We start from the raw sequence: 12,985 nt of genomic DNA, 5'->3' as shown, positions 1-12,985 counted from the left end.
CTAGGGTGTGTGGGTCTTACGAACCAACAAGGTTAAGCAGCAATGTGATTATCCCCATCATGTGACCTCCTGCTGGGAATGAAAGGGAGCTTTCATACAGCTGGAAGAATCTCTCAGAGCTCTGCATCCACTGAAGCGACAGCAGGAACTCCTCATCGCGGTAAGTCAGCTCCACTGAACTACGTACAACGTGTGTGACTGCAAAGACGTTTAATCAGTTAATCAGTTATTATTCTAGGTTTATTATTTTAGGTAATGGCAGCAGCCTTCAGACCATCAGTCAGTGTGAAGATCACTGCTTTAACTCAGACTCACACTTTGAAACTCGTTTTGCTGGAGGGTCACCTGAAAATCTTTAACTGCTAGTTTGCCTTGTTTTCGTTCCCATTTGTAATATTTTTGCTTTAAATATTCTCTATAAATAACTTTCAGAATATTTAAAAATGAGGTTAATGAAATCTGTAAATGGTTAAAACTATAATCTCTGGTGTGAGTCGTAGGAATCCGTGATAATCCTGTCAGCCTTACGCTGTGAACAATCAGAATGGCTCCTGTGCCGTCGCTCCAGTTCTCTACCAGTCATGACTTCTGGGAGGGATTTAGTCGGTACCAGGAGAACGTAACGGATTTGACTGATTGTTGACAGTGAGACTGATTTTAACCTGATAGAGAGATGAGTTTACACACAGTCAGACCCTCAGACCCTTCAGACAGCAGACAGGTGGAGATTGTTTCAGGCAGGTGAAAATAGAAAGAAACAGCTTCTTAGAATACTTGTTCAATAATAATAATTAATCATTCATGATCAGGTTATTGATCAGGCTGGTCTGGTTTGTGCTGCGGATCCTGTTGAATTTAGTGAAGCTCCTCCACGACGTCTACAGACCGTCTGTGTGGTGTTCAGTCTGAAAGTATAGACTATCTGCTGCCCTACTGATACTGATACTGATACTGATACTGATACTAATACTAATACTGATACTGATACTGATACTGATACTAATACTAATACTGATACTGATACTGATACTGATACTGATACTGATACTGATACTGATACTGATACTAATACTAATACTGATACTGATACTGATACTGATACTGATACTAATACTAATACTGATACTGATACTGATACTGATACTGATACTGATACTGATACTGGCGGCACGGTGGCGCAGTGGTTAGCGCTGCTGCCTCACGAGACGGCGGACCCGGGTTCGAGTCCCGCTCTGTGCAGAGTTCGCATGCTCTCCCCCGTGTCTGCGTGGGTTCTCTCCGGGTTCTCCGGCTTCCTCCCACCTCCAAAAGCATGCGCTTCAGGTTGATTGGCCGGTCCCAAATTGACCATAGGAGTGAGTGTGTGTGTGAGTGGTTGTTCGTTTCTATGTGGCTCTGCGGTGCACTGGCGTCGTGCCCGGAGTGTCCCCCGCCTCACGCCCTGAGACTGCCAGGATAGGCACTGGCTACCCCGCGACCTGCGTTAGCGGATTAAGCGGGTTGGAAGATGAATGAATGAATACTGATACTGATACTAATACTGATACTAATACTGATACTGATACTAATACAAATACTGATACTGATACTAATACTGATATTAATACTAATACTAATACTAATAATAATACTAATACTTCTACTTCTACTAATACTGACACTAACACTAATACTAATACTAATACTTATGTTAGATTATTGTATATATGTTATCCCATATTTACTCGTGTTCATTTCTGAACCAATAAAGGTTTGGTGTGAGTGTCTTTTTATGCCCTGAGTTATGTTTAGGTAGGGGTCAAAAAGGTCACAGCTGAGGTAACAGCTGACCACTAGTTTAAGATGTAAACCTTGACCTGCTGAAAATAAGACAAAACCATATAAAGAAAAGGGTTTTACTCTCGTGACAGTATACCATACATGGTGCATTGCTGAAATTTTTGTCCCCTACCCTTTAGGACACATTGTAAACAGGGACGGCCCAAATGAAATAAAAGCAGAGGTTTTCAGATGAGATGCTCAGAACGAGGGGGAGATTTGTACCTGAGCACTTCTCTACCCGTTCTCCTCGCGAGTACAACGTAAAACTGTTGTCTTTTCCTTTTCGTGTGAGTTTTTCAATGTTTTTAGGTTGCTTGAACCTGACAACTTATACTAATACTAATACTAATACTTATACTAATACTAATACTAATACTAATACTAATACTAATACTAATACTAACACTGATACTGATACTGATTCGAATACTAATGCTAATACTAATACTACAGCATTTTATCAATTGTGAAATTGATTCTCGATTAATTGAAGTCCTTTTCAAAACACGAAACTCTTTTCATGTAAACGGGGCTCAAAAGAAGTTTGAGGACTACAAATAATTTAACAGTTTGTTCACCAGAAGCGTCGTTGATAATTTTTTCGTGAACTATTCCAGGAACATCAGTGAAATACTTCAACATCAGACTGAGATGGACTAAAGAGGAGTTCATGTTTCTGTTCATCCACTGTAAAAACTGTGAATATCATTTCATGTCTGGTTTGAACCCCCCCTCGGTGACGCAGACGGTCTGGATCACATGTCTGTTAGTCATCTGTGTGGCTGTTGGTTTGTCTCTTCAGGGACTGAACATGATCCTGATCATCTGAGCCCCTGCCACACAGCTAACATGGATCAGCACAGCGGGGGTCAGAACAGCCCCCCCAGCTACCAGTGGCTGTCGTTTGCCCACCAGAGCCTCACAGAAATACCCTACAGCACCATCCTGCCACAGACAGACACCCTGGAGGTGCTGGACCTCAGCTACAACCTGCTGGACGAGTATCCTTCACCGCGGCAGGAAGCTGACACTCACTTCCTGTTGTCACGTCACAGCTGACACGTCAGGAACACGTGTTCCATTACATTACATGCAGAACGCATCTCACTATTATTTAGTACTAAACACTTCAGACAAGTTACAATTGTGATGATAATATGATATTAATACTACTGCAGTTCATCCTTACGTTTGATGTGAGCATGAAAGGAATTAAAACTCAAACAATGAAAAGTCAAGAAGAACCGTTTGAAGCTTTAACAGCAAACAGTAAAGAACAACGAAAGAGCAGCAGGAATTAGAATTCATCCTGTTATCGTCACGTATCACCGGCAGGTTGGTCCTCAGCCCAGATTAAACAGAGGGTTATGGCAGGAAGGGCATGCAGCATAAAAAACTTTTCAAATAAATATGAGCGTTCATCTAAAATAGAAAAAGGATGAGTTACTGTGGTGATGTCAGAGGTCAGGACACTCAGTTTCATCAGGTTATACAACATTACTATCATTATCATCACCATCATCACCATCATCACCATCATAACCACCATCATCATCATCACCATCACCATCATCACCATCATCACCATCATCACCATCATAACCACCATCACCATCATCATCATCATCACCATCACCATCATCATCATCATCACCATCATAACCACCATCATCATCATCATCATCATCATCACCATCACCATCACCATCATCATCATCACCATCACCATCATTATAACCATCATCATCACCATCATCATCATCACATCACCATCACCATCACCATCATCATCACCATCATCATCATCATCATCATCACCATCATTATAACCATCATCATCACCATCATCATCATCATCATCACCATCACCATCACTATCATCATAACCATCACCATCATCATCATCATCATCATCATCATCATCATCATCACCATCACCATCACCATCACCATCACCATCACCATCATCATCATCACCATCATCACCATCACCATCATTACCATCATCATCATCAGTACACCAGTACACCCAGTCTCTGAAGCACTGGAGCGTGTGAGTTCCGTGTTCTCCTTCATACAACCCTCACTGGAACCCGGCTCTCCTGGGTCGGCTGGAGAAGCTCAGCACTCTGATCCTGGACGGGAACAACTACACGTCACACATCAAGTTTCCCTACATGCCGAGCGTCACCACCGTGTGCGTCAACAAGAACAAGATAAACAACCTCCCCGTGTTCGTGGAGGAGATCCGGCGGAAGCTCCCCAACCTGAGGTGGGCCAGTTTTAATCCCAGCAGACAGACTTCATTCATTCGTTCCGTTTTAATCCCATCAGATATACTTCAATCATTCATTCATTCTGTTTTAATCCCAGCAGACTTCATCCATTCATTCTGTCATTAATCCCAGCAGACAGACTTCATTCATCCATCCATCCATCCATCCATCCATCTTCCTCCTCTTATCCGGGGTCGGGTCACGGGGGCAGCAGCTTAAGCAGGAAGCCCAGACTTCCCTCCCCCTAGCCACTTCATCCAGCTCCTCTGGGAGAATCCCAAGGCGTTCCACGGCCAGCTGGGAGACATAGTCTCTCCAGCATGTCCTGGGTCGTCCCCGGGGCCTCCTCCCGGTAGGACGTGCCCGGAACACCTCACCAGGGAGACGTCCAGGAGGCATCCTGACCAGATGCCCGATCCACCTCATCTGGCTCCTCTCGATGCGGAGGAGCAGCGGCTCGACTCTGAGTCCCTCCCGGATGACCGAACTCCTCACCCTATCTCTAAGGGAGAGCCCGGACACCCTGCGGAGGAAACCCATCTTGACCGCTTGTATCCGGGATCTCGTTCTTTCGGTCACGACCCACAGCTCGTGACCATAGGTGAGGGCAGGAACGTAGATCGACCGGTAAATCGAGAGCTTTGCCTTTCGGCTCAGCTCCTTCTTCACCACGACAGACCGATACAGAGTCCGCATCACTGCAGACGCTGCACCGATCCGCCTGTCGATCTCCCGTTCCATCGTACCCTCACTCGTGAACGAGACCCCGAGATACTTGAACTCCTCCACTTGGGGCAGGATCTCATCCCCAACCTGGAGAGGGCACTCCACCCTTTTCCGACTGAGGACCATGGTCTCAGATTTGGAGGTGCTGATTCTCATCCCAACCGCTTGACACTCGGCTGCGAACCGCTCCAGTGAGAGTTGGAGATCACGGCTTGATGAAGCTAAAAGCACCACGTCATCTGCAAAAAGCAGAGACGCATACTGAGGACACCAAACTGGACACCCTCAACACCTTGGCTGCGCCTAGAAATTCTGTCCATAAATTTTATGAACAGAATCGGTGACACAGGGCAGCCTTGGCGGAGTCCAACCCTCACTGGAAACGAATCCGACTTACTGCCTGCAATGTGGACCAAACTCTGACATTGGCCGTACAGGGACCGAACAGCCCTTATCAAGGGGTCCGGTACCCCATACTCCCGAAGCACCCCCCGCAGAACCCCCCGAGGAACACGGTCGAACGCCTTCTCCAAGTCCACAAAACACATGTAGACTGGTTGGGCGAACTCCCATGCCCCCTCAAGGACCCTGCGGAGGGTGTAGAGCTGGTCCACTGTTCCACGGCCAGGACGAAAACCACACTGCTTCTCCTGAATCCTAGATTCGACTTCCCGACGGACCCTCCTCTCCAGAACCCCTGAATAGACCTTACCAGGGAGGCTGAGGAATGTGATGCCCCTGTAGTTGGAGCACACCCTCCAGTCCCCCTTCTTAAAAAGGGGGACCACCACCCCAGTCTGCCAATCCAGAGGTACTGTCCCCGACGTCCACGCGATGTTGCAGAGGCGTGTCAACCAGGACAGCCTCACAACATCCAGAGCCTTTAGGGACTCCCGGCGGATGTCATCCACCCCCGGGGCCCTGCCACCGAGGAGCTTTTTAACTACCTCGGTGACCTCAACCCCAGAGATAGGAGAGCCCGCCTCAGAGAACCCAGACTCTGCTTCCTCATGGGAAGGCGTGTCTGCGGGATTGAGGAGGTCTTCGAAGTATTCTCCCCACTGAGTCACAACGTCCCGAGTTGAGATCAGCAGCGCCCCATCCCTACTATACACAATGTTGATGCTGCACTGCTTCCCCCTCCTGAGACGCCTGATGGTGGACCAGAATTTCCTCGAAGCCGTCTGGAAGTCGTCCTCCAAGGCCTCACCACACTCCTCCCATTTCCGAGTTTTTGCCTCAGCAACCACCAAAGCAGCATTCTGCTTGGCCAGCTGGTACCCATTAGCAGCCTCAGGAGTCCCACAGGCTAAAAAGGTCTGATAGGACTCCTTCTTCAGCTTGACGGAATCCCTTACCGCTGATGTCCACCAGCGGGTTCTGGGGTTGCCGCCACGACAGGCACCGACCACCTTACGGCCACAGCTGCGGTCGGCCACCTCGATAATGGAGGTGCGGAACATGGTCCACTCAGACTTGATGTCCCCCACCTCTCCCGGGACATGGTTGAAGTTCTGCCTGAGGTGGGAGATGAAACTCCTTCTGACAGGGGATTCCGCCAGGTGTTCCCAGCAGACCCTCACAATACGTTTGGGTCTGCCAGGTCGGACCGGCATCTTCCCCCACCATCGGAGCCAACACACCACCAGGTGGTGATCGGTTGATAGCTCCGCCCCTCTCTTCACCCGAGTGTCCAACACATGCGGCCGCAAGTCCGGTGACACGACCACAAAGTCGATCATCGAACTGCGGCCTAGGGTGTCCTGGTGCCAAGTGCACATATGTCTGAACATGGTGTTCGTTATGGACAGTCCGCGATGAGCACGGAAGTCCAATAACTGAACACCACTCGGGTTCTTCCAGGTCTCACTGTCATTGCCCACGTGAGCATTGAAGTCCCCCAGCAGAACGATGGAGTCCCCAGCGGGAGCACTCTCCAGCACCCCCTCCAAGGACTCCAAAAAGGGTGGATACTCAGAACTGCTGTTTGGTGCATAAGCACAAAGTCAGGACCCGTCCCCCCACCCGAAGGTGGAGGGAGGCTACCCTCGCGTCTACAGGGGTGAACCCCAATGTACAGGCGCCAAGCCGGGGGGCTATAAGTATACCCACACCTGCTCGGCATCTCTCACCATGGGCAACTCCAGAGTGGAAGAGAGTCAAACCCCTCTGGAGAGGACCGGTACTAGAGCCCAAGCTGTGTGTGGAGGTGAGCCCGACTATATCTAGTGGGAACTTCTCCACCTCACACACCAGCTCAGGCTCCTTCCCTGCCAGAGCGGTGACATTCCACGTCCCAAGAGCCAGCTTCTGTAGCCGGGGATCGGATCGCCAAGGTCCCCGCCTTTGGCCACAATGCACCTGACCCCTTTGGCCCCTCCCACAGGTGGTGAGCCCATGGGAAGAGGGACCCACGTTGTCCTTTCGGGCTGTGCCCGACCGGGCCCCATGGGTGCAGGCCTGGCCACCAGGCGTTCGCCTTCGAGCCCCACCTCTAGGCCTGGCTCCAGAGGGGGGCCCCGGTGACCCGCGTCCGGGCAAAGGAAAACGTGGTCCATTGTTTTTGTTAATTCATTCATTTTGTTTTAATCCCAGCAGACAGACTTCATTCATTCATTCTGTTTTAATACCAGCAGACAGACTTCATTCATTCACTCTGTTTTAATCCCAGCAGACAGACTTCATTCATTCATTCATTCTGTTTTAATCCCAGCAGACAGACTTCACTCACTCATTCACTCATTCATTCATTCATTCATTCATTCATTCATTCATTCATTCTGTTTTAATTCCAGCAGACATACTTCATTCATTCATTCTGTTTAATCCCAGCAGACAGACTTCATTCATTCATTCTGTTTTAATCCCAGCAGACAGACTTCATTCATTCATTCATTCATTCATTCTGTTTTAATTCCAGCAGACAGACTTCATTCATTCTGTTTAATCCCAGCAGACAGACTTCATTCATTCATTCATACATTCATTCATACATTCATTCATTCATTCATTCATTCTGTTTTAATCCCAGCAGACAGACTTCATTCATTCATTCTGTCTTTAATCCCATCAAACAGACTTCATTCATTCACTCTGTCTTTAATCCCATCAAACAGACTTCATCCAGTCATTCTGTCTTTAATCCCAGCAAACAGACTTCATTCATTCATTCTGTCTTTAATCCCATCAAACAGACTTCATCCAGTCATTCTGTCTTTAATCCCATCAAACAGACTTCATCCAGTCATTCTGTCTTTAATCCCATCAAACAGACTTCATCCAGTCATTCTGTCTTTAATCCCAGCAAACAGACTTCATTCATTCATTCATTCGGTTTTAACCCCAGCAGACAGATTTATTCCCTCCTTTATTCTGTGTTCCTGTTAAATTAGGATCCTCAGTATGATGAACAACGAGGCAGCACCGAGCTACTTCAATGGAGGGAGTCTGACCCAGTACAGAGACTACAGGTGAGAGCCACGCCCAGCTGCAGGTGAGAGCCACGCCCAGCTGCAGGTGAGAGCCACGCCTGGCTACGGGTGAGAGCCACGCCCGGCTACGGGTGAGAGCCACGCCCGGCTACGGGTGAGAGCCACGCCCGGCTACGGGTGAGAGCCACGCCCGGCTACAGTCCCCATGTGTTTCTGAAACACATCTTTATTTTACAAAAGTAAATGGAGCCACAGATGGAGTTAAAATGTCAAATGTTTTTATGAACAATCAGGTTTTTATTTCAAAGCTAAAGGTGACAAAAACTAGATTATCAGCAAATGATCTGAATCAAACAAAACAGGATTGTTGTGAGCAGAAGTCACCATTGTCCACTAGATGGCAGCGTGAAAATGTGGACAGTGATGTTTAGTACAGCGGTACCTCTACTTACAAAACTAATTGGTTCCGGAAGATATTATGTAAGTAGAGACACGTTTTCCATGTAAATGCCGTGATCCGTTCCAAGCCCCCCAAATTCAGACATAAATGTTTTATAAAGCATAAAAATGCATCTAAACATATAACAAATACATGTTACGATTAGATTATTACACAATAAATGAGAGTTGTGCATAACATAAAAAACAAAGAATAGAGTAAAGAATAATAATGATGGTCATTTACCTTTTAACTGCTGTCCTCGTTGTTTTTTGCCCTCTTTGGTTCATGCCCTCTTGCCCCCCCATGAACAACAGAGTGAATTCCAGTCCTCCTTCTGAACTTCTCCAACCACCCACGCGACGCCTTAAACTCCTTAAACTTCCTTTAGTTTTAATAACGTGGTGATTGTAGATGCATTACGGCCATATTCTTTGGTGAGATCAACCAAACGCATCCCTTTTTCAGGCTTTTCTATCATCTCTTGCTTTGTTTGTACGGACAAAAAACTCTTTTCTTCTTCTTTTCTCCGTCACTTTCTTGGGGTCCATAGAGAATACGTACTCAGAAAGTTATTATATTTGCGCAAAACTATCAGAACACCTCAGGGGTCGAGGGCCGAATGCTGAAGACACTCCATAAGCACCGATCTAGCTCCACACAGAGGTGGAGTGGCATCCCTCTTAGCCAATGGGATGCCAGGAAGATACATAATAGGTAATAGCCAATAGCAGAGCAGCTATGAGAATGTTGCGTTCAGGAACCTGTGGGAGATTCGACTATCAGCCGATACTGTGTTTTTACATTAAGTAAGTCGAAATTTCTTTGGTAAGTAGAGACATTCGTAAGTAGAGACGTTCGTAAGTAGAGACGTTCGTAAGTAGAGGTATCACTGTAAACCGTATTGGCCCGAATATAAGATGGCCCTGATTATAAGACGACCCCCTCTTTTTCAAGACTAAAGTTTGAAAAAAAAAATTTTGAACACCAAATTTAATTTTTATAATGAAAATAATTACAGTACATCTGAAACAAATGATTATAAAAATACATTTGAGAGAAAAAGCATGTTATTTTGCCTCATTCAAATCATGCAAAAACTGTCTATCAGATCTTAATATCTGATGGCCATCCCGTTTCTTGTCCACGTACGCACACCCTCCTGTCGAGCTCTTGGAAGCGTCCGCTCTGAGGACCACGGAAAGGTTTTCACTAACTTCTCAGATTGTCGCTACGTTTCTCCATTTCCTGTTATCTCTTCTCTTATTTTCCTCTCTTTTCTTTCTTACCGCTATTTTTATTTTTCTTCTTCGTGACAGGGGTTTCTTCTTCGGGACTCCCCAGGCTGTGGCCTGAGGAGTTCAGCATTCACTTCAAAGATATTTGGCGCCATCTAGCGTTGTGAATGGGTATAATGTCTAGACCCCGAATGTAAGACGACCCCCACTTTTTCAGTCTTATTTCAATGCAAAAAACACCGTCTTATATTCGGGCCAACACGGTATTGTCTCTGAAACAATCAGGGGACATGCGTCACTTGTACATTACAGTTTAAATATAAGACATTCAGTGCTCAGGCTATTCACACGAGCAGCTCACCATGGAGAGCACGTGAACACATGAACACATGAACACGTGTCCTGGTGTCATTCCTCTATGTCCTCCTTCAGTTCAGTGTTCTGTTTGGTCCAAAAGGAGAATTGATGATGCTTCTGATCCAGCTTTGACATGTAGGTTCGTAACATTTTGGTCAGTCCGTCCCTTCAGTATCTGTGTCCACATGTAACTCAATACTTTTCATTTCTGGCTTACATTGTTTGCAGAATCACATTCAGTGCATTTTGAACACTTAAATGAGGTGAATGAGTCTCTCTGTCACACACACACACACGTGTTAACACACACCGCCCATCACATGTTAACACACCATCCATCACGTGTTAACAGCATCTTCCCTCCCCAGGCAGTACGTCATCAGTCAGATCCCCGGCCTGGAGATCCTGGATGACACGCTGGTCCTGGAGAAGGAGCGGCTTCAGGCCAGGAGGACCTACCAGCTGACGCAGAGCGGCCCCAGCAGGAGGAAGAGGAGGGACGACACGTCGAGGAAGAACACACACACACACACATACACACACACACACACACACACGGAGAGGAAGACCAACGCTGTCAGGAGACAATGAGGATTACTGTGAAGCAGCTCCATGAAGGTACACATCAGCCTGACGTGAAAACACCTTTACAAGTTACAGCAGAGGCTTTCTCTTTGACATGATTCTGATATTAATTAATAGTTTGTATTCAAATGAGATCAATCAATCAATCAATCAATCAATCAATTAAATTTTATTTGTACAGTGATCCCTTGTTCCTCATGGTTAATGCGTTCCAGGACCACCCGCAAAAACGACCTCCCACAATATAGCGACCATCTATTTATCTCATTATGTAGGGGAATTTAAACGTTTGTGAACCCCCCCATACTGATGTTAAACCTGAACCCCCCCCATACTGATATTAAACCTGAACCCCCCATACTGATATTAAACCTGAACCCCCCCCATACTGATATTAAACCTGAACCCCCCCCATACTGATATTAAACCTGAACCCCCCCATCCTGATATTAAACCTGACCCCCCCCATACTGATATTAAACCTGAACCCCCCCCATACTGATATTAAACCTGAACCCCCCCATCCTGATATTAAACCTGAACCCCCCCCATACTGATATTAAACCTGAACCCCCCATACTGATATTAAACCTGAAACCCCCCCATACTGATATTAAACCTGAACCCCCCCCCCACACTGATATTAAACCCCTTTCTATCTGTGTTACCATAGAAACACTCTGACAGACTGTTTAAAACACTTTAGTGTCACGGAACGGAGCACACTTCAGGATGCTGTCAGCCAATAGAATGCAAGTACGCTATCACATGACTGCCTACTAAAGAGTGAAGTTAGAAGCAGACTAACTTTACAGGATGAGGCGTAAATGTGAAAGTGATTTTCACGGCTGTCAGAGTGAAACAGACGTTAAACAAACCTTAGTGCAGAGATGACACGGAGAACACTTAGAAGGGTCCCTGCTGCTCATCTGTCTGGGTAGTAAACCAATGAGACAGGAAGTGTGACATGTGGAGGCGGAGCTACAGTCAGGATGTGCTTGGGTTAGCATTACTTTAGCATTACTTTAGCTTTACTTTATATTTTGTGGATGTGTTCCAACCTTTGACACGGGACCTGGTTTTCATATATTTATCATCTTTAAGTATATTTCCATGTGTTCAGTGTGTTTCAGTGAAACAATAATCATTTGGTTTGTTTTCTCTCATGGGGGGCCAGGAGACGCTCACATCAGACGTCCAACCTCTGACCCCCCCAACAGGAAGGAGCCCTACCTTTCCACCGAACCTGTGCCCACCACCCCAAACACATGTCTTTTATAAGTTGGTAAAAGTTTCTGTGTGGTAAATATTCTATAAAACAATCAGCAAAAAAAGGAAATAAAAGATAATAAGACATAATTAATTAGCTAACTGGCTCTATATGTACTTATTTATGTCACATTTCCATGTTTACTCTGTAATAGTGATAATAATAGTGATAATAATAGTGATAATAATGTGATAATAATAGTGATGATAATAATAGTGATAATAATGTGATAATAATAGTGATGATAATAATGTGATAATAATAGTGATAATTATGTGATAATAATAGTGATGATAATAATAGTGATAATAATAGTGATAATAATAGTGATAATAATAGTGATAATAACAGTGATAATAATATTGATAATAATGTGATAATAATAGTGATAATAATAGTGATAATAATGTGATAATAATAGTGATAATAATAGTGATAATAAATGGATTGAAAGAGTTCAGAGTCCTTCAATCACAACAGACTGGAACCAGGAGAATAAAACATGAAGCTCCCGGTACTTCAATCCACACGTCTGTAAGTCTTTACAAAAGAACACAATAAGAACACAATAAAAATACAATAAAAATACAATAAGAATACAATAAAAATACAATAAGTAGTACCTCTCATAAATACACACTATACGTTTTTTTTAACTAAGTGAGATTTAATTTATTTTACACATGTCTAACAGAACACCCTTCTGTGCTGCTGCCTTCACACACACACACACACACACACACACACACACACACACACACACACACACACACACACACACACACACACACACACACACACACACACACACACCTAGCTGTCATTCACACACTGTTCAGTCT

General features: G+C 45.3%; 1 protein-coding gene across 1 annotated transcript; it reads left to right on the top strand.

Annotated features, from left to right (window-relative positions):
• The first annotated feature begins 48 nt into the window (after positions 1 to 48).
• On the top strand, positions 49 to 12,222 carry LOC137590713 (leucine-rich melanocyte differentiation-associated protein). The gene is made up of 6 exons (XM_068308443.1): positions 49 to 160; positions 2,624 to 2,822; positions 3,911 to 4,093; positions 8,216 to 8,293; positions 10,657 to 10,906; positions 12,051 to 12,222. The coding sequence occupies exons 1-5, from the start codon at positions 79 to 81 to the stop codon at positions 10,877 to 10,879; spliced, it is 765 nt and encodes a 254-aa protein (XP_068164544.1). The 5' UTR covers positions 49 to 78; the 3' UTR covers positions 10,880 to 10,906; positions 12,051 to 12,222.
• The last annotated feature ends 763 nt before the right edge of the window (positions 12,223 to 12,985 follow it).

The sequence above is a fragment of the Antennarius striatus genome, chromosome 23, assembly GCF_040054535.1.
Source record: "Antennarius striatus isolate MH-2024 chromosome 23, ASM4005453v1, whole genome shotgun sequence".
In the NCBI taxonomy this organism is placed as follows: Eukaryota; Metazoa; Chordata; class Actinopteri; order Lophiiformes; family Antennariidae; genus Antennarius; species Antennarius striatus.
The sequence above is the reverse complement of the archived record's forward strand: the minus strand, read 5'-3'. Positions and strand labels throughout refer to the sequence as shown.

What these genes read in the sequence shown, in the direction of transcription:
- LOC137590713 (XM_068308443.1), top strand. Translation starts at nt 79, where the DNA reads ATGAAAGGGAGCTTTCATACAGCTGGAAGAATCTCTCAGAGCTCTGCA. An exon ending in AGCAGGAACTCCTCATCGCG is followed by an intron (nt 161 to 2,623) that starts GTAAGTCAGCTC and finishes TTGTCTCTTCAG; the next exon opens with GGACTGAACATGATCCTGAT. An exon ending in AGCTACAACCTGCTGGACGA is followed by an intron (nt 2,823 to 3,910) that starts GTATCCTTCACC and finishes CAACCCTCACTG; the next exon opens with GAACCCGGCTCTCCTGGGTC.